The sequence below is a fragment of the Tachyglossus aculeatus genome, chromosome 1 (assembly GCF_015852505.1).
Source record: "Tachyglossus aculeatus isolate mTacAcu1 chromosome 1, mTacAcu1.pri, whole genome shotgun sequence".
Classification (NCBI taxonomy): domain Eukaryota; kingdom Metazoa; phylum Chordata; class Mammalia; order Monotremata; family Tachyglossidae; genus Tachyglossus; species Tachyglossus aculeatus.
The window spans coordinates 27809620-27832206 of NC_052066.1; the positions used below are offsets into that span (position 1 = coordinate 27809620).

At 47.3% G+C, this 22587-nt stretch overlaps 1 protein-coding gene across 1 annotated transcript in view; it reads left to right on the top strand.

Moving 5' to 3' along the window:
• AMOTL2 (angiomotin like 2) overlaps nt 1-11405 on the top strand; it is a 49349-nt gene extending 37944 nt beyond the window's left edge. The window contains exons 7-10 of the mRNA XM_038749168.1: nt 2600-2892; nt 5971-6185; nt 7463-7633; nt 9465-11405. Of these exons, the coding sequence (XP_038605096.1) occupies nt 2600-2892; nt 5971-6185; nt 7463-7633; nt 9465-9523 (738 nt within the window). The 3' untranslated portion in view covers nt 9524-11405. The remainder of the gene's footprint in view (nt 1-2599; nt 2893-5970; nt 6186-7462; nt 7634-9464) is intronic.
• Nucleotides 11406-22587: the final 11182 nt, after the last annotated feature.

Sequence of the window (22587 nt, forward strand, 5' to 3'; positions counted from 1 at the left end):
TGTCGGTTTGCCAACGGCTGTGGCGAAATCCCGGCCTTGACTTTTCGCCTCGTCTGGACAGACTCTACCCTTGTCCCAGTTTACTTTGAGGGGAAGAATTTGTTCCCAGCACTGAGCCAACAGAGATCTGAGCCCCTCGGTGTTAGGCCGGCCCCGTGGCTGGGGAGGTGGGGAGATGCCTTTTCCTCTTCTTTTTTTTATTTTTCCGTTGGAACCTGCCCATAGCCTGACTTCTTTAAGCTCTGACTTGTGATCAGTTTGCGTGGCTGAGGCTCAGAAAAGGTGCAGGACGATCCCGAGCTGAACCCATCACCGAAGTCTCTAAATAAACCCTCCTCACATCAGCTCGGTGTTAGTATTTCCGGAGTTCCTGCGTGTGGGGGTGTGTGGGTCCGTGTGTGGGTGTGCATATGTGTAGACCCCCCCCTCTAGACTGTGAGCTCACTGTGGGCAGGGATGTGTCTGTTTGTTGTTGTGTTGTACTCCCCCGAGCCCTTAGTACGGTGCTTTCCCTTGTGGGTGTGTATGTGTGCATGTGGGAGTGTGGTGATAGTGAGTGCCCTTGAGGGAGTGTGTATATGTGTGTATCTGTGTGTGTACGCACTGCTATTCTTCTACCTTCAGCCCTACGGGAGCTTCGAATCTAGCACAGTAAGTGCTCAGTAAGTACAATCAAATGAATGAGTGTAGACAACACTGATGATGAATTCCCTTAGGAAAATATGTGTGTGTAGACACCAATGACAGTGAATTCCCTTGGGGTGTGTGTGTGTGTGTGTAGACCCCAGTGATGGTGAGTTCCCGTGTGTGTGTGTGTGTGTGTGTGTGTGTGTGTGTGTGTGCGTGTGTGCAAGCATGTGTAGACACCATTGATGGTGAGTTCCCTTGGGGGAAGTGTGTGTGTATGTGGAAGTGTGATTGTGTGTATTTATGTGTGTGTGTGCGCATTGTTTTGTTTTGTTGTCCGTCTCCCCCTTCTAGACTGTGAGCCCGTTGTTGGGTAGGGACCGTCTCTGTATGTTGCCGACTTGTACTTCCCAAGTGCTTAGTACAGTGCCCTGCACAGAGTAAGCGCTCAATAAACATGATTGAATGAATGAATGAATATGTGTATTTATGTGCGTGTGTGCACATGTGTAGACATTGCTGACAGTGCCTTCCCCTGGGAAAGTGTATGTGTGAGTGCGTGAGTGTGTGTGTGTGTATAGGTACCATTTACAGTCAAATCCCAGCTCTGCCACTTGTCAGCTGTGTGACTTTGGGCAAGTCACTTCACTTCTCTGGGCCTCAGTGACCTCATCTGTAAAATGGGGATGAAGTCTGTGAGCCCCCCCGTGGGACAACCTGATCACCTTGTAACTTCCCCAGTGCTTAGAACAGTGCTTTGCACATAGTAAGCACTTAATAAATGGCATCATAAAATTCCCTTGTGGGTATGTATGTGTGCATGTGGGAGTGTGGTGATAGTGAGTTCCCTTGAGGGAGTGTGTATCTGTGTGCGTACACGCTGCTATTCTTCTACATTTTGCCCTAGGGGAGCTTCGAATCTAGCAGACCAATCAAACATAAAAGTAGCGAGACAGAGACAGCGTACAGGAGAGAGGCTTACACCATAAAAGGTGGTCTAAATGTCGGAAGCACAGAAACTTTTCCAGGGTGGATTCACAGACTAGAGAGAAACTGGCCTGGCCAGAGCATGTTAGAGGAAGGAGTGCGTGTGTGACTCCTCTTACCCCTCACAGATCACTCACTCCCCTGGCATCATCATCATCATCACTATTATCTTTAGCACTTCTGCACTCTAATTGACTTATTTATCCACCTCTCCCTACTCTCTTTGTCCCTCTGCTTTCTCCACCGACTTGTAAATAAATAATCCACTTCCGCCTGCCTCCCCTATTAGACCGAAAGCTCCTTGAGGGCAGGGACCATCTCTTTCATCTCCACAGCATTCTCCCAAGCTCTTAGTAATAATAATAATAATAATAATGGCATTTGTTAAGTGCTTACTATGTACAAAGCACTGTTCTAAACGCTGAGGGGGAGATACAAGGTGATTAGGTTGTCCCATGTTGGGCTCACAGTCTTAATCAGAGAAGCAGCGTGGCTCAGTGGAAAGAGCCCGGGCTTTGGAGTCAGAGGTCGTGGGTTCAAGTCCCGGCTCCGCCAATTGTCAGCTGTGTGACTTTGGGCAAGTCACTTCGCTTCTCTGGGCCTCAGTTCCCTCATCTGTAAAATGGAGATTAAGACTGTGTGCCCCACGTGGGACAACCTGATCACCTTGTATCCCCCCAGCGCTTAGAACAGTGCTTTGCTCATAGTAAGCACTTAAATACCATCATTATTATTATTAATCCCCACTTTACAGATAAGGTAACTGAGGCCCAGAGAAGTGAAGTGACTTGTCCAAAGTCACACAGCAGACAGGTGGCGGAGCCGGGATTAGAACTCATGACCTCTGACTTCCAAGCCCGGGCTCTTTCCACTGAGCCACGCTGCTTCTCTGCTGGTGCCCTGCCCCCGGGAGGAGCCGGAAGATCTTTTAGGTCCTTCGGCCGCTTGACGCGTTTTGTGAATTTGTCATTCCGTGTCATTGCAGAGGCAGATGGGGGCACCTAGCAGCGGGTCCCCTGAGCTCAGCACCCCGAGGCTGCGTGAGCAGCTGAGGGAAAAGGAGGAGAAGATCTTGGCCCTGGAGGCTGACATGACCAAGTGGGAGCAGAAGTACCTGGAGGAGTGCACCATGAAGCAGTTCGTCATGGACGCGGCCGCCACGGCCGCTGCTCAGCGGGACACGACCCTGATCACCCGCTCTCCGCACCATTCCCCCAACAGTAGCTTGCACGAAGAGCTGCTCCTGGCCAACCACAAACACCAAGAGATGGAGAACAGGTAGGGTGGGATTCTTAAGACACGGTCGTCAGGGCCGTAGTGATGGAGAACGGGCGTGGGAAGATTCTTCGAATCCTTACGATCCCCTGAGCCAGTCGGTCAACTTCCGTTCTCAAAACCCCCCACAGACTGCCAAGTCCTGGCTGCATGATGATAATGATAATAATGATGGCACTTATTTCACGCGTACCCTGTGCCAAGCACTGATCTTTGTGCCAGGGTAGATGCAAGTTAATCAGATTGGACACAGTCCCTGTCCCACAAGGGGCTCCCACTCTTATCCCCATTTTGTGGTTGAGGTAACTGAGGCCTAGAGCAGTGAAGCGACTTGCCCGAGGTCACACAGCAGGCATGTGGTGGATCTGGGATTAGAACCCAGGTCCTTCCAATTCCCAGGCCTGTCTTCCATCCACTAGGATGTCATGGGGAGCCATGGGAGGAAAAAAAAGAACAACCTCTGCCCTGAGGTGCTCTCATTTTGGTGTGCGGGAATCCATCTCATCATTCCTCTGAGCCTCCACTGAGAGTACTGGCCAACACACATGGGGCCCACGGCTGTGGCCTTGCTTTGGCTCTCGTGTGCTTGGTGGTTGGTAGTGGAAACCCTTTTTTTTCGGTATTTGTTAAGCGCTTACTATATTAAGTGCTGGGGTAAAACTCCATGGGGCCTAGAATAAAACACCCGAGTGCCTAGAATAAAGATCCATTCTACTCTAATTCTTAATTACTAATTACTAATTCTTAAGCTCTTAGTACAGTGCTCTGCACACAGTAAGCGCTCAATAAATACGATTGAATGAATGAATGAATCCATGGGGCCTAAAATAAGACACCCTCATACCTAGAAATAGGCCCCATAGTCCTGTTTTGTCCATTGAGACCCTCAGTATTTACTGGTTCAACATGGTTTAGACTGTGAGCCCACTGTTGGGTAGGGACTGTCTCTATATGTTGCCAATTTGTACTTCCCAAGCGCTTAGTACAGTGCTCTGCACACAGTAAGCACTCAATAAATATGACTGATTGATTGATTGATTGATTGGTATCCACAAGGATTTCCAATCGTCAAAGATTAATTTCCCCTGGATTCCCCTTTACTTTGCTCTGCGGCCTTTGGTGAGCCAATTCACCTCCCCATGCTTTAGTTTCTCCACCAGTTTGAGTGGGCTTTTAAGGCTGAATGTGGACCACAAAAGAATTTAGATTATCTGAGTCCCACCTGCCCTGGAGTGTAGTGGTCTGGAGGCCTGAGAAATAGCTGAGCGCAGAACTTTGAGTTGCTCCTGTTCAAAGGAAAACTTGACTTGGAAATGAATTCCAGGGCCAGGATAGGCAAAGGAAGCAAGTGAAGCCTGCTGCTTCTCGTTAGCAGCATGTTAAGTGCTTAGTACAGTGCTCTGCACAAAGTAAGCGCTCAATAAATACGATTGAATGAATGAATGTCGCTAGAGCACGGGTCTGGAAGACCTGGTTTCTAATTCCGACTCTGTCCCTTGTTGGTTGTGTGACCTTGGGCAAGTCAATTCACTTCTCTGAGCCTCAGTAAAATGGGGACTAGTACTATGAGCTCCACGTGCGCCATGGACACGTCCAACCTATCTTGTATCTACCCCAGTGCTTAGTACAGTGCCTGGCACATAGTAAACACTTAACAAATACCATTATAAAAGGATCCAGATTCTTTGCCCCCTGTTTGCTTCTTTTTCCCCGCCCTGCTCAGTTGTCTGGACAGCGTGGTCTAGTGGATAGGCCTGGGAGCCAGAAGGGCCTGGGTTCTAATTCTGCCTCAACCGCTTGTCTACTGAGCCAGTCACTTCGCTTCTCTGTGCATCAGTTACCTTATCTGTAAAATGGGGATTAAGACTGTGAGACCCATGCGGGACAGGGACTGTGTCCAACTTGACTGGCTTGTATCTTCCCCAGTGCTTCATTCATTCATTCATTCAATTGTATTTATTGAGTGCTTACTGTGTGCAGAGCACTGTACTAAGCACTTGGGAAGTACAAGTTGGAATATATAGAGGTGGTCCCTCCCCAACAACGGGCTCACAGTCTAGAGGGGGGAGACAGACAACAAAACAAAACATGTGGACAGGTGTCAAGACATCAGAATAAATAGAAGTAAAGCTAGATGCACATTATTAACAAAATAAATATGTACAAGTAAAATAGAGTAATAAATCTGTACAGCGCTTAGTACAGTGCCTGGCACATAGCGCTTAACAAATACCATTCAAATAAAAGATCCAGATTATTTGCCCTCTGCTTGCTTCCTTTGCCCTGCTCTGCTAGGCAATCTAAAATCAAGAGGGCGATTTGGGCTGTGAGATGGCAAGTGTCACTTGGGAATGGAGGGAATTAAATCACCACTCATATGTTCCACTGTAATAGACATCCTGAAGGGCCACAGGTGAGCCGTGGCCCGGATGTCTGGCAGGTGGCTGCTCTCAGGCTGGGCTCTGAGAACCTCTTCTCCTCCAAGAGACATTCCCTCGCCTTCAAGAGGCCTTCCCGGACGAAGCCCCCCTTTCCTCTTCTCCCGTTTCTTTCTGCTTCACCCTGACTTGCTCCCTTTAATCATTCCCCCCTCACCCCCACAGCCCTTATGTCCAGATTTGTCTTTTATTTATTTATATTAATGTCTGTTTCTAATAATAATAATAATGATGGCATTTATTAAGCACTTACTATGTGCAAAGCACTGTTCTAAGCGCTGGGGAGGTTACAAAGTGATCCAGTTGTCCCACGGGGGACTCACAGTCTTCATCCCCATTTTACAGATGAGGGAACTGAGTCACAGAGAAGTGAAGTGACTGGCCCACAGCTGACACTTGGCCGAGCCGGGATTTGAACCTCTGACTCCAAAGCCCACGCTCTTTCCACTGAGCCACGCTGCTTCTCGTAACCCTTCTAGGCTGCGAGCTTGTTGTGAGCAGGGAATGTGTCTGTTTATTGTTATATTGTACTCCACCAACAAGCGCTTCATGCAGTGCTCTGCACACAGTAAGCGCTCGGTCAATATGATTGAATGAATGAGCAAACCCCATCCTGACCCACGACTGTCGCCTCTCCCGCCAGGTTAAAAGCTCTTCACGCTCAGATCCTGGAAAAAGACGCTGTGATCAAAGTGCTGCAGCAGCGCTCCCGAAGGGACCCAGGCAAGGTGGCTCAAGGCTCCCTGCGCCCAGCCAAGTCCGTGCCTTCCATCTTTGCGGCCTCGGTGGCCCCAGGTTGGCAAAGCTCCCCTTCCGGGGAGCGGTCGGCGGATGGAGCATCGCCCCCGGCGATGGCAGGTGAGGAGGACCATTCATGCATTCAATCGTATTTATTGAGCGCTTACTGTGTGCAGAGCACTGTACTGAGCGCTGGGAAGTACAAGTCGGCGACATCTAGAGACGGTCCCTACCCAACAACGGCTCACAGCCTAGAAGGGGGAGACAGACGACAAAACAAAAAACACGTAGACAGGTGTCAAGATAGTCACAACAAATAGAATTAAAGCTGTATGCACATCATTAATAAAATAAATAGAATAGGAAATATGTACAAGTAAAATAGAGTAATAAATCTGTACAAATATATACAAGTGCCGTGGGGAGGGGAAGGAGGTAGGGCAGGGGGAATGGGGAGGAGGAGAGGAAAAATGGGCTCAATTTGGGAAGGCCTCCTAAGGACCAGGCTGGGGAAGCTTACATGCTCACATTCTGCCCTGCTGCAATTTGTTGTGGGCGGTGAACGGGTCTACTGACTCTCCCAAGCACTTAGTACGGTGCTCTACGCACAGTAAGCGCTCAATAAATATCACTGATGGTGCTCAGGAGGGCTTGGGACTGCCAGCAGGCAGTGGCTTCCTCTGAGGTTTTAGCCCAAGAGATTACGACGGAGCGTCTCCCATACTCTTGTCCTCTCGTGGAGAACCGAAAAGCGCGACCTTCAGTGATGCCGAAAGCCCCCGAAAAAGCCCAGTCTCTTCCGGGCTATGAAGTGAGGCTACCAGTCCAGTTCTAATTAATTAATTAATTTTAATTTTTGGTATTTGTTAAGCGCTTACTATGTGCAAAGCACTGTTCTAAGTGCTGGGGAGGATATAAGGTGATCGGGTTGTCCCATGTGGGGCTCACAGTCTTAATCCCCATTTTACAGATGAGGTAACTGAAGCATAGAGAAGTTAAGTGACTTGCCCAAAGTCACACAGCTAAGTGGTGGAGCCGGGATTTGAACCCACGACTCTATATGTTGCCAACTTGTACTTCCCAGGCGCTTAGTACAGTGCTCTGCACACAGTAAGCGCTCAATAAATACGATTGATGATGATGATGATGATGACTCCCAAGCCTATGCTCTTTCCACTGAGCCACACAACTTCTCTGAAGTTTACTGATTGGAGGGATGAGGCAGGGACGGGGCTGGGGGATGTCCCTCCCTTACCTGTGAACAAAAAAAGTAGGGTTTGAATGCCCCTCTGTCTGAGAGACAGGTGGACAGTTAGAGACTCCCGGGAGGGGTCTCCGGCCCCTATGGAGACTCCAGCCTGAGAATTTAGACTTAGACCAGATGTTTCTCCCCACAGCGAGGGTCCCGACAGAGGAGATGCCTGGAGGCCCCCTCCCCTCCCACACCAAACACGGGAGCAAAGATGGCAGCACTCAGACAGATGGCCTTGGCGAAGGCCCCGGCGGCCCGCAGGAGGCTGAGCCCCAGACGCTCCCGAATGGCAGCGGCCCGGGAATCGCCTCGCTTGGTAAGTACCTCTGCTTCCCACTGATTCGGGCAGTCCTGTTGTTGGACATGCGGGAACCAGGCAGAAAACACGGCTGAGCCTTCTCGGAAGAAGGGCTGGCATGGCTCAGTGGAAAGAGCACGGGCTTTGGAATCAGAGGTCATGGGTTCAAATCCCGGCTCTGCCATCTGTCAGCTGTGTGACTTTGGGCAAGTCACTTCACTTCTCTGGGCCTCAGTTACCTCATCTGTAAAATGGGGGTTAAGGCTGTGAGCCCCCTGTGGGACAACCTGATCACCTTGTAACCTCCCCAGCACTTAGTAAGCGCTTAACAAATACCATTATTATTATTATTCTCCTCCTCCTCCTTCTTGTCTGCTATTTCTCCTCCTCCTCTTCTGTTCCTCTTCTTCTGTTCCTCCTCCTCTTCCTCCTCTTCTCTTCTCCTCCTTTTCTCCTTCCCCTTTTCTTCTACTCCTTCCCTCCTCCTTCTCCCCTTCTTCCTTCTCCTCCCCCCTTCTTCCTCCTCTTCTTCCTCCGCCTTTCCCTCCTTTTCTTCCTCTTCCTTCTCTCCTCTTCCTTCTTCTCCTTCTCAACTTCCCCACCACCCTTGCTCCCTTCCCTAAATGCTTGGACAAACCCAGCATAACCCAGAAATAAAAAGCATCACAGCCTAGTAGAAGGAGCACGGACCTAATCCCAGCCCCACCACGCTGTGTTACCTTGGACAAGTAATTTAACCTCTCCGTGCCTCATCCTTTAAATACATATTCCACACCTGTTCTCCCTCCTACTTAGACTGTGAGCCCCTTGTGGGACAGGGACTGTGTCCAACCTGAACAGTGCTTGACACATAGTAAGTGCTTCACACAGAGTAAGCGCTTAACAAATATCGTAAAAAAAGATCAAGTCGAGAAGAGAAAAGAAATAAAGTGGAGGCCAGCATGGGATGAGGACAATGACCCTTTCTAGAGGTCTTCTCTCCATGTTCCCAGAGAGAATAAAGAGCCAAGAGAGACAAGCTTGCCTCACGAGACACTTCCCCAACTCTCTATCTCTCTCTGTCTCTCTTCTTCTCTGTCTCTGCCTCTCTTTGTCTCTCTTTGATTCTCTGTGTCTTTTTTATCTGTCTATCTTTCTCTCTGCCTCCATCTCCTATTCTCTGTTTCTGTCTTTCCTTGCTTCCTTGTCTCTCCCTGGCCCTGTCTCTCTGCCTCTCTTTGTCTCTCTCTGATTCTCTGTGTCTTTTTTATCTGTCTCTCTTTCTCTCTGCCTCCATCTCCTTTTCTCTGTTTCTGTCTTTCCTTGCTTCCTTGTCTCTCCCTGGCCCTGTCTCTCTGCCTCTCTCGGTCATTGGGAATTTGTTTCAGAAGGGGGCTGTTGTGGAGAAATTTGAGAAGATGCCATTTATTCCCCCTCCCCGCCGACCCGTAGCAGATTCTCATTTCTCTATTCAGGTTTCACGATCTGCGCATAAACCACAAACATGAGAAGAATTTCCCAGCTGCCCTCCCTTCCCATCTCCCTACCCCCCACCCTCCACCCCAACCAATTGCAGTAGATAAACACCTGACTCTCCTTGGCAGGGAGAGGAGGGGAGCTGGGAGGAGGCGGGAAAGAGGGCAAAGGGCTGGCTTTCAAGGATCTAAGTCCAAGAGCCAGCCGGGACCCAACTCTGCCTGGGGTTTGAACAGTTGTATCGCCAACTGCAGGGGCAGGCTGTGGCAAGGAGAGGGAACTTGTCGGGAATTTGTTTTTCCTCCAATGTGTGAGTCCTCTGGAGGAGAGAGGGATGGAGAGAGAGAGAGAGCACAGCATTTCCTCACTGTGTGACATTTTTGTGTCTCTTCAGAATCTTCAGCCGCCCCTAGGATCCGGGATCTTTCTGACATGGTGGAGATTCTGATCTGAGAGGGGCTCGGGCTAGACGACTCCCGCTCTCTTCCCTGAAATCCTGTCCCCTTCCCCCGAGGCATCGTCCACTGGAGCCCCCAAAGGATGGTTGAGGCCTGGGCCACTTCTTGGGGAATACTGGGCCCAGAAGCGTGGTGAAGCGGCAGTCTTCGGCCATCCCGGCCAGGCACTGGAGCAGAGCTACTGCCACCCCCGACCTCCGACGATGCCTCCGTCGCAGCCGAGACGGACCTCCAAGTCGCCGGTGAGGGCTGAGGACCTTTAGTCCCGCCCGCCAGGAGGGCGCGGCGTCCCTCTGGTGTGAACGGAGATGCCGAGAGCCCAGCCAAGAGGCCGAGTCCCCACGGGATTCTCAGCCTGCGACTTGGGGGGCCGGGGAGAGTGTTAGGAGAGGGGGGTCAGGTGCGGGGCCGGAGGACGGAGATGTGACTGGAAGAAGCGGCTGGTCATTTCCCATGGAGATCACCCCTTTGTTCCCAAGGCCTCAAGTTCCCATTGCCGAAGTCAACCATGGATCCGCTGACTGTGCCAGAGTTTAATTCCCCTTTCCTCCTCATTCCTCTCCCACACACTCTCCTGCCCTGTGGCTGAAACCCTGGGAATGTGTCCCTTAACCCACTCCCACACCCCAGTCGGGTTGCGTGTGTACCTGTAGGTTAGGTTCAGACCGCGGCCTGTTATTTTATTTGTACATAATTCTATGTTTTATGAGACAGAGACAAAATGGACATTGGCCATTTCAATTCCTTTCCAGTCTGCATCGTCTCTCCTGACTCCGACTCCATTGCCGGTGTAATTTTCCGGGACTCTCCCTTCAATGCCCTGACTCCCTAGTGTTCTCTGTTAACTCTGTTCCGAGTGTTTGCCTTCTGTTCTCTTCCTCCATTTTGTATCCTGTTTGTCTTAAACTTGAAATATCCGCCTGGAGAGCCCTCCGGATTCCATCGCCTTTTGGACGGTCTCCCACGATTTCTCTCCCTGGAATTTCCCTTCTGTCCGTTTGGTGGCAAACCATGAGCCAAATGGGGTGTGGCTTATCCCCTCCTCCTCCAGCTTCTCCAGTGAGACACGAGAAGCACTTTGTTCGTATGGACGTGTTTTTTTCCCGGCGTGGTGGCGTCAGGGAAGAGAGACTCCGCTGACAACATAAAGGAGAATGGAGTAGAGGTTTGGGTTCAGGTGAGTGAGGCTAAAAGAACCCGCCTCTAAATAGAAGCAGTATTTTTGCAAGCAATATATCGATTTTGTTAGCTGGCTGCAGGTTTTGCCCCTCACCTGGGAGGAAGAGCAAAAGACAAGGATGTATTTTAGTTGGAATTCTCCTGGCTACTGGCAGCTGGCTTCTGGCAGTAGTGGATTTTGACTTTAATAAAAGTCACCCTGTTCATTCTACAGAACAGATGGCGTGCCGTAGTGCTTTGTTTTCAGTTGTCTCCTTTTTGTTCTTTGCCTCATTTTTAGATGATATATATATATTTTTTTCTGATTCCTTTAATTTACTTCCTTAGACATCAGTGCATTTGCCGGACAAAATGCACTTTCTAGTTCTCCCCTTCCACCCCTCCCACAGACCATTAAAAATGCATTTAGTTCCTGTGCATTGTTTACAAAGCAGAAAAAAAAAAAACAAAAAGCAAAAAATATCGTGAAAGAGGAAAAAACAACTTAATATATTTTGGATTAATATTGGTATTTCTTTTTAAAGTATTTTTTTTCGTGCTGTGAAACTTTCTGCCAAAGACAATGAGTTTTTTTCGTTTGTATGTTTAAATTATCATACATATTTAAATGTAAACTGGGCTATTTTGTTATGCCACCCTGTACCAGGATTGCTGTAGCATTCCACTCGGTATAACAGTATTTTAATAAAAAAAAAATGTTGAACAAATGTAGTTCTCACCTCTATTGATCAGTGCTATTTATTGAGCGATTACCGTGTGTTTGAATTTACCACACCGATTCATTCATTCATTCAATTGTATTTATTGACCACTTACCTGGGGCAAAGAACTGTATTAAGTGCTTGGGAGAATACAGTATAACTAGAAACAGACACATTGCCGGCCCGCAATGAGCATACAGTCTAGAGGCATATGAAGGGTTTGGAAGAGTGCAGTATGGTAAGTGGACAAGATCCCTGCCCTCAAGAAGCTTTCGGTGTGGTGGAATCACACACTCTAGTCACCCCATGGAGAAAGGAGGATGAGAGCAGATGTGGTGACTTAATTCCTGGAATTGTCAGTGATAGCTCTTCAGAAAGTTCAGTCTTAATCTTATCCCGTGCCTTTAGCTCCTGGCCCAGAATACTGCAGCAAATACAGCAACTTTGAAAAGAGTTACTAACGGGCAATCGAAGATATTTAGCAACATCGGCTTTATGTGCAGAAGCAGTGTGGCCCAGCGGATAAAGCAGGGGCTTGGGAGTCCAGAAGAACTTGGGTTCATTCACTCATTCATTCAATTGTATTTATTGAGCACTTACTATGCGCAGAGCACTGTACTAAGCACTAGGGAAGTACAAGTTGGCAACATATAAAGACGGTCCCTACCCAACAACGGGCTCACGGTCTATAAGGGGGAGACAGACAACAAAACAAAACATGTAGACAGGTGTCAAAGTCGTCAGAATAAATAGAATTAAAGCTACATAATAATAATACTACTAATAATGGCATTTATTAAGCGCTTACTATACGCAAAGCCCTATTCTAAGCAATCAGGAGGTTACAAGGTGATCAGGTTGTCCCACGGGGGGCTCACAGTCTTCCTCCCCATTTTACAGATGAGGTAACTGAGGCACAGATAAGTTAAGTGACTAGCCCGAAGTCACACAGCTGACACTTGGAAGAGCTGGGATTTGAACCCATAACCTCTGACTCCAAAGCCCGTGCTCTTTCTGTGATGTGCATGTATATGCACATCATTAACAAAATAAATAGTAAATATGTACAAGTAAAATAGAGTAATAAATCTGTACAAATACATTCATTCATTCATTCATTCAATTGTATTTATTGAACGCTTACTGTGTGCAGAGCACTGTACTAAGCGCTTGGGAAGTACAAGTTGGCAACATATAGAGACAGTCCCTACCCAACAGTGGGCTCACAGTCTAAAAGGGGGAGACAGAGAACAAAACAAAACATATTAACAAAATAAAATAAATAGAATAAATATGTACAAATAAAATAGAGTAATAAATAAGCACAAACATATTATACATATATACAGGTGCTGTGGGGAAGGGAAGGAGGTAAGGCAGGCGGATGGGGAGGGGGAGGAGGGGAAGAGGAAGGAGGGGGGTCAGTCTGGGAAGGCCCCCTGGAAGAGGTGAGCTCTCAGTAGGGCCTCGAAGGGAGGAAGAGAGCTAGCTTGGCAGATGTGTGGAGGGAGGGCATTCCGGGCCAGGGGGAGGACGTGGGCCGGGGGTCGATGGCGGGACAGGCAAGAACGAGGCACGGTGAGGAGGTTAGTGGTGGCAGAGGAGCGGAGGGTGCCGGCTGGGCTGGAGAAGTACAGAAGGGAGGTGAGGTAGGAGGGGGCGAGGGGATGGACAGCCTTGAAGCCCAGGGTGAGGAGTTTCTGCCTGATGCGCAGACTGATTGGTAGCCACTGGAGATTTTTGAGGAGGGGAGTAACATGGCATGCCCAGAGTGTTTCTTCAAAAGGACGATCCGGGCAGTGGCGTGAAGTATGGATTGAAGTGGGGAGAGACAGGAGGATGGGAGGTAGGAGAGGAGGCTGATGCAGTAATCCAGAGGGGATAGGATGAGAGCATGAACGAGCAGGTAGCAGTTTGGATGGAGAGGAAAGGGTGGATCCTGGCAATGTTGTGGAGGTGGGACCGGCAGGTTTTGGTGACGGATTGGATGTGAGGGGTGAACGGGAGAGCAGAGTCGAGGATGACACCAAGGTTGTGGGCTTGTGAGACGGGAAGGATGGTGGTGCCGTCAACAGTGGTGGCAAAGTCAGGGAGAGGGCAGGGTTTGGGAGGGATGACAAGGAGTTCAGTCTTGGACATGTTGAGTTTTAGATGGCGGGCAGACATCCAGATGGAGATGTCCTGAAGGCAGGAGGAGATGTGAGCCTGGAGGGAGGAAGAGAGAGCAGGAGCAGAGATGTAGATTTGGGTGTCATCAGCATAGAGATGATAGTTGAGATATAGTTGCATATATGCAAGTGATGTGGGGAGGGGAAGGAGGTAGGGCAGGGGGGATGGGGAGGAGGAGAGGAAAAAGGGGGCTCAGTCTGGGAAGGCCTCTTGGAGGAGGTGAGCTCTCAGTAGGGCTTTGACGCGAGGAAGAGAGCTAGCTTGGTGGATATGTGGAGGGATGGCATTACAGGCCAGGGGGATGACATGGACCAGGGGTCGACAGTGGGACAGGCGAGAACGAAGTACGGTGAGGAGGTTAGTGCCAGAGGAGTGGAGGGTGAGTTCTAATGCAACCTCTGCCACATGTCTGCTGTGTGACCTTGGGCAAGTCATTTCACTTCTCTGGGCCTGTTTATCTGTAAAATGAGGGTTAAGAATGTGAACCCCATTTGGGACAGGGAGCGTGTCCAACCCGAGTTGCTCATTTCCACTCCAGCACTTAGAATGGTGCTTGGCACATAGTAAGCCCTCAACAGCTACCATAATCATTACTATAATAAGATCTAATTGAGGCAAAACCTTTGCATTGAACATTAATAATAGTAATATATTAGTAATAGTAATATTTATTAAACACTTATTTAATAAAGTGTTAGATGAAGTGCCGGGAAAGACTACAGAGGTGGAAATTAGACAAAGTCCCTGGCCCCCAGGAGGCTCACAATCTAAAACTGAACACAGACACAGAAGAAGAGATGAAATAAAACACTAAAACATAAAAGACAAAGACAGGCACTCAGAAATTAAAACAATAGGTTGCAGCGGCTGTTATTATTAAGTGCCGTTGAGTTGTTTCCGAATCAAAGCGATTCCATGGATATACTTTCTCCAGAACGTCCTGTCCTGCCATAATCCACAACCTTTCTAATGTTTTTTCCGTTATCGTCGTCCATCTAGCTGCCGGTCTGCCTCTTCCACATTTTCCCTGAACTTTTCCTAGCCTTAGTGTCTTCTCCAGAGTATTAGTTCTCCCGATTACGTGTCCAAAATAAGTTAATCTATGTCGAGTCATTTGGCCTTCCAAAGATCACATTGGTTTAATTTGCTCCAAAATCCATCTGTTTGTCTTTTGGGCAGTCCGTGGCATTCGCAAAAGCCTTCTCCACCGCCACATTTCAAAAGAATCGATGTTCTTTCTATCCTGGTTTTTTTGCTGTCCAACTTACGGATCCCTACATTGTCACTAGAAACACCAAAGAGTTGACAATTTGTATTGTTGTGGCAATTGTTACATCAGCACATTTCATGACTTTTTCCAGGCTCTTCATAGCAAGCCTTCCTAACATTAATCTTCGGTATAGTGGAGCAGAATTTCAGGCTCCACGTGACTAAAGAGTCCACAGTCACACCTGTGGCCAAAACCTTCATAAGATGCTGTTAGGGGTGGCACCAGGTTGCGGCTGCTTCTCTCCATTCCGCCAGGATAGTGTGAGGCAGATGGGATGGAGGCCCCTCCGTGATGTGGAGGAGGGTGAGGGAGGGAACAATCAAGCTATCAATTGTATTTATTAATAATAATAATGAGGATGGTATTTGTTAAGTGTTTACTATGTGCCAAGCACTATTCTAAGTGCTGGGGTAGATACATGGCAATCAGCTTGTCCCATGTGGGGCTCACAGTCAATCCCCATTTTACAGATGAGGGAACAGACACAGAGAAGTTAAGCGACTTGCCCAAAATCACACAGCTGACAAGTGGTGGAGGCGGGATTAGAACCCACGACTTCTGACTCCCAAGCCCGGGCTCTTTCCACTGAGCCTCATTGCTTCTCTTAAGTGCTTACTGTGTGCAGCGCACTGTACTAAGCGCTTGGGAGAGTACAACACAACAATATAACAGACATATTTCCTGCCCACAGAGAGTTTACAGTCCAGAGGAGGAGACAGACATTAATATAAATAAATAAATTGTGGATATGTACATAACCTTACAGCTGTAGGGCTGGTGGGGGTGGTGAATTCATTCATTCAATCATATTTATTGAGCACTTTCTGTGTGCAGAGCACTGTACTAAGCACTTGGAAAGTACAATTTGGCAACAAATAGAGATAATCCCTCAAAGGTGACACAGAACAGATTGGGGAAAAAGGAAATGAGGGCTTAGTTAGGAGAAGATGTGCCTTCAAAAAGACTTTGAATGTGGGGAGAGTATGTGTCTGTCAGATATGAAATGGGAAGGCATTCCATGCCAGAGTCAGGACATGGGTGAGAGACTGGGAAGCGAGATAGACAACATCGAGGTACAGTGAGTAGGTTGGCATTAGAGGAGCGAACTTTTTTGGGCTGGGTTGTAGTAGAAGAGTAGCGAGGTGAGATAGGAGGGGGCAAGGGGATTGAGTGCTTTAAAACCTGTGGTGAGGAGTTTCTGTTTGAAGCGGAGGTAGATGGGCAACCACTGGAGGTTCTTGAGGAGTGGGGAAACATGACCTGAATGTTTTATGTAGAAAAATAAGAGAAGCAGCGTGGCGCAGTGGAAAGAGCTTGGGCTTTGGAGTCAGAGGTCATGGGTTCAAATCCCAGCTCCACCAACTGTCAGTTGTGTGACTTTGGGCAAATCACTTCGCTTTTCTGGGCCTCAGTTACCACATCTGTAAAATAGGGATTAAGACTGTGAGCCCGCCCTTGGGACAACGTGATCACCTTGTAACCTCCCCAGTGCTTAGTACACTGCTTTGTACATAGTAAGTGCTTAATAAATGTCATTATTATTATTATTATTATTATTAAAAATGACCTGGGTAGCACAGTGGAGTTTGTACTGGACTAGGGAGAGACAGGAGGCAAGGAGGTTAACAAGGAGGCTGATGCAGTAATCAAGGCAGATTACCGCATCAGCCTCCTTGGATTAAGTGATTGGACTAACATGGTAGCAATTTGGATAGAGAGGATAGGGTGGATTTTAGCATGTTGTGAAGATTGAACCAACAGAATTTAGTGAAAGATTGAATATATGGAATGAATGAGAGAGAGGAGTCAAGGATATTAACATGGTAGCAATTTGGATAGAGAGGATAGGGTGGATTTTAGCACGTTGTGAAGATTGAACCAACAGAATTTAGTGAAAGATTGAATACATGGAGTGAATGAGAGAGAGGAGTCAAGGATAACACCAAGGTTACAGGCTTATGAGGCACAAAGGATGGTGCTGCTGTGTACAGTGATGGGAAAGTGAGCGGGAGAACAGGGTTTGGGTGGGAAGATAGGAAGTTCAGCTTTAGCCATATTAAGTTTGAAGTGACGGGAGGACAGCCAAGTAGGGATGTCTTGAAGGCAGGAGGAAATGCGAGACTGCAGAGAGGGAGAGAGATCAAGTCTGGAGATGTAGATTAGGGAATCACCCGCGTAGGCATGGTAATTGAAACCATGAGAGTGAATGAGTCCTCCAAGGGAGTGGGTTTAGATGGAGAATAGAAGGGGACCCAGAAATGAGCCTTGAGGAACCCCCACAGCTAGTGCGTGGGAGGCAGTCAGGAGGGGCCTATGAAAAAGACTGAGAATGAGTGGCCAGAGAGATGATGACACTTTTTTTGATGGCATTTTTTATTAAGTGCTTACTATGTGCAAAGCACTGTTCTAAGCGCTGGGGAGGTTACAAGGTGATCAGGTTGTCCCATGGGCGGCTCACAGTCTTCATCCCCATTTTACAGATGAGGTAACTGAGGCCCAGAGAAGTGACTTGCCCAAAGTCACACAGCTGACAAGTGGCAGAGCTGGGATTTGAACCCATGACCTCTGACTCCAAAGCCCGGGCTCTTTCCACTGAGCCACGCTGCTTCTCTAAGGAAATAGGAGATAGGAGGAGAGCCAGGAGAGGACAGAATCAGGAGCCCTTCCCAGACTGAGCCCCTTCCTTCCTCTCCCCCTTGTCCCCCTCTCCATCCCTTTATCTTACCTCCTTCCCTTCCCCACAGCACCTGGATATATGTATATATGTTTGTACATATTTATTACTCTATTTATTTATTTATTTATTTATTTTACTTGTACATATCTATTCTATTTATTTTATTTTGTTAGTATGTTTGGTTTTGTTCTCTGTCTCCCCCTTTTAGACTGTGAGCCCACTGTTGGGTAGGGACTGTCTCTATATGTTGCCAATTTGTACTTCCCAGGCGCTTAGTACAGTGCTCTGCACATAGTAAGCGCTCAATAAATAAGATAGATGATGATGATGATGATGATGAGATCCCAAGGGGTGGCGGCATGGTGGGAAGGTAGAGGGGGACACCAAAGGCCCTAATGGAGGGTCAGCAGGCACGAGTGAGTCCATCTGTTCACCGAGTGGAGAGAGAGGTCAAGGGTCATCATCATCATCATCATCAATCGTATTTATTGAGCGCTTACTATGTGCAGAGCACTGTACTAAGCGCTTGGGAAGTACAAATTGGCAACATATAGAGACAGTCCCTACCCAACAGTGGGCTCACAGTCTAAAAGGGGGAGACAGAGAACAAAACCAAGCGTACTAACAAAATAAAATAAATAGAATAGATATGTACAAATAAAATAAATAAATAAATAGAGTAATAAATATGTACAAACATATATACATATATACAGGTGCTGTGGGGAAGAGAAGGAGGTAAGATGGGGGGATGGAGAGGGGGACGAGGGGGAGAGGAAGGAAGGGGCTCAGTCTGGGAAGGTCTGGGAATGGCTCAGTCAGAGGTCAAGGGTCATGTTGCTGCGGCTGTAAATCCCCACTGCCCGGAGGAGGAAGGACTACAATTTCCTTATCCAGCCTTGGTACCAATTCAAGGGAGGGTGTTGTGGGCTTATGGACTTGGATAAGTGTGTAAGTGAACAGATTGAACTGGCCATTCTGTCTGCTTATTGTTATAGTGTACACTCCCAAGTGCTTAGTACAGTGCTCTGCACACAGTAGTGCTCAGAGAAGCAGCATGGCTCAGTGGAAAGAACCCAGGCTTCGGAGTCAGAGGTCATGGGTTCAAATCCCGGCTCTGCCAATTGTCAGCTGTATGACTTTGGGCAAGTCACTTCACTTCTCTGGGCCTCAGTTACCTCATCTGTAAAATGGGGATGAAGACTGTGAGCCCCCCATGGGACAACCTGATCACTTTGTAAACTCCCCAGTGCTTAGAGCAGTTCTTTGCACATAGTAAGTGCTTAATAAATGCCATAAAAATTAAAAATAAATAAATACGACTGTGTGAATGAATGAATGAATCCTGTCACCTGTCCTTTGCTTACTGGGAATCAGTGGCTTAATGGATAGAGCCCAGGCCTAGGAGTCAGAAGGTCACAGGCTCTAACCCCAGCTCTGCCACATGTCTGCTGTGTGATCTTGGGCAAGTTACTTCACTTCTCTGAGCCTCAGTTACCTCATCTGTAAAATGGGGATTAAGAATGTGAGTCCTATGTGGAACAGGGACTGAGTCCAACCTGTCTTGTATGAACCCCAGAGCTTAGAACAGTGCTTGGCACACAGTAAGCACTTAACAAGCACCATAATTATTATTATTATTATTGTTAGAGTGCTCAGTACTCAGAACCATTCATTCTTTCAATCGTATTTATTGAGCACTTACTGTGTGCAGAACACTGTACTAAGCACTTGGGAAGTACAAGTCGGCAACATATAGAGATGGTCCCTACCCAACGACAGGCTCGTAGTCTAGAAGTGGGAGACAGACAACAAAACAAAACATGTAGACAGGTGTCAATACCATCAGAACTAGCACTCACTCTGTCTATCCACCAGCCTAAGAAGTAGTAGTCATTCATTCATTCATTCGTTGTATTTATTGAACACATACACTGTGCAGAGCATTGTACTAAGCTCTTGGGAGAGTACAATACAGTAACTAGGGTACACATCCCACCAATCAAAGGTAGCAGAAGCAGCATTCACTCATTCAATAATATTTATTGAGTGCTTACTGTGTGCAGAGCACTGTACTAAGCGCTTGGGAAGTACAAGTCGGCAACACACAGAGACGGTCCCTACCCAACAACGGGCTCACAGTCTAGAAGGGGGAGACAGACAACAGCATGGCCTGGTGGATAAAACCTGGGCTTGGGAGTCAGGAGGACCAGGGTTCTAATCCTGGCTCTGCCAAGTGTCTGTTGTGTGACCCTGGCCAAGTCACTTCACTTCTCTGGGCCTCAGTTCCCTCGTCAGCAAAATGGGGATTAAGACTGAGAACCCCATGAGGGACAGGGACTGTCTCTAATCTGACTAGCTTGCATCTACCCCAGTGCTTATTTCTGCATTTGGCAAATACCACTGCAGAATGGGCCTGGGAGTTAGAAGGACCAGGGTTCTAATCCTGGCTCCAAGACGTGTCTGCTGTGTGACCCTGGGCAAGTTACTTCACTTCTCAGCACTCAGAACAGTACTTTGCACATAGTAAGCACTTAATAAATGCCATTATTATTATTATTATTATTATAATTATTATTATTATTCTCTGGGCCTCAGTTATTTCATCTGTAAAATGGGGATTACTAATGAGAAGCAGCGTGGCTCAGTGGAAAGAGCACGGGCTTTGGAGTCAGAGGTCATGGGTTCAAATCCTTCAAATCCCAGCTCTGCCAATTGTCAGCGGTGTGACTTTGGGCAAGTCACTTAACTTCTCTGTGCCTCAGTTACCTCATCTGGAAAATGGGGATTAAAACTGTGAGCCTCCTGTGGGACAACCTGATCACCTTGTAACCTCCCCAGTGCTTAGAACAGTGCTTTGCACATAGTAAGTGCTTAATAAATGCCATTATTATTATTATTATTATTACTGTGAGCCCCAATGGGACATGAACAGTGTCCAACATGATTAACTCATATCTATCCCAGCATTTAGTACAGTGCCCATGTCCTCCCCCTGGCCTGGAATGCCCTCCCTCCGCACATCCGCCAAGCTAGCTTTCTTCCTCCCTTCAAAGCCCTACTGAGAGCTCACCTCCTCCAGGAGGCCTTCCCACACTGAGCTCCCTCCTTCCTCTCCCCCTCCTCCTCCTCCTCCTCATCCCCCCATCTTACCTCCTTCCCCTCCCCACAGCACCTCTATATATGTATATATGTTTGTACGTATTTATTGCTCTATTAATTTATTTTACTTGTACATATTTATTCTATTTATTTTATTTTGTTAATATGTTTTGTTTTGTTGTCTGTCTCCCCCTTCTAGACTGTGAGCCCACTGTTGGATGGAGACCGTTTCTATATGTTGCCAACTTGTACTTCCCAAGGGCTTAGTACAGTGCTCTGCACACAGTAAGCACTCAATAAATATGATTGAATGAATGAATGAACCTAGTAAGCACTTAGCAAATACCATAAAAAACAGTATTCATCAAATGCTTATTCTGAGCCAATCACTGTCTACACAAAGGATGATATCCTCACCTGAAACTTTCAGAAGTCCCCAACTGTCAGCTGTGTGACTTTGGGCAAGTCACTTCACTTCTCTGTGCCTCAGTTACCTCATCTGTAAAATGAGGATTAAAACTGTGAGCCCCCCGGGGGACAACCTGATCACCTTGTAACCTCCCCAGTGCTTAGAACAGTGCTCTGTACATAGTAAGCGCTTAACAAATACCATCATTATTATTATTATTGTTATTCTGACTCGCATTATTATTATTCTGTCTATCCACTTTGGGTGCCATATTTACTAAATGATAATAATAAATAATCAGGGTATTTATTAAGGTATTTATTAAGCGCTGTTCTAAGCACTGGGATAGATTCAAGTTAATCAGGTTGGACATCATGTCTGTCCCACACTGGGCTCACACTCTTAATCCCCTTTCTTTACAGATTAGGTAACCCTCGCCCTTATTTCCACACCTCCCCTACACCCTCGCACCCTACACTCTCACAACTCTCCATCCCCCAACAACATCCACACACCCTCAACCCTACACACCCAAACTCCCACAACCTCCACACCTCTCTCCCTCCACACCCCATTTCCAATCCCCACTCACCCACGCTTTTATTCATTCATTCAATCATATTTATTGAGTGCTTACTGTGTGCAGAGCACTGTACTAAGTGCTTAGAAAGTACAATTCAGCAATAGAGATAATCCCTTCCCATAGTCTAGAAGGGGGGAGACAGACATCAAAACAACTAAACATGCATCAATATAAATAAATGGAATTATAGATATATACACAACAAAACAAGTAAATGGGCATCAATATAAATAAATTGAATTATAGATATGTGCATATATACTCAAATGCTGTGGGGCAGGAAGGGGAGAAGAGGAAAGGCGGGCTTAGTCAGGGAAGGCCTCTTGGAGGAGATAACTGTGATATTTGTTAAGCGTTTACTGTGTAATAATAATAATAATGATGGCATTTATTAAGGTGCTCACTATGTGCAAAGCACTGTTCTAAGTGCTGGGGAGGTTACAAGGTGATCAGGTTGTCCCATGGGGGGCTCACAGTCTTCATCCCTATTTTACAGATGAGGTAACTGAGGCCCAGAGAAGTGAAGTGACTTGCCCAAAGTCATACAGCTGACAATTGGTGGTGCCGGGATTTGAACCCATGATCTCTGACTCTAAAGCCTGGGCTCTTTCCACTGAGCACATTAAGCGCTAGGTTGGATACAAGATAATTGGGTCAGATGCAGTCCTTGAACCACATGGGGCTCACAGCCTTAATCAATCAATCGTATTTATTGAGCGCTTACTGTGTGCAGAGCACTGTACTAAGCGCTTGTGAAGTACAAGTTGGCAACATAGAGAGACAGATTTTACAGATGAGGGAACTAAGGCCCAGAGAAGTAAAGTGACTCACCCAAGGTCATTCATTCATTCATTCATTCAATTGTATTTATTGAGCGCTTACTGTGTGCAGAGCACTGTACTAAGCGCTTGGGAAGTACAAGCTGGCAACATATAGAGATGGTCCCTACCCAACAGGGGGCTCACAGTC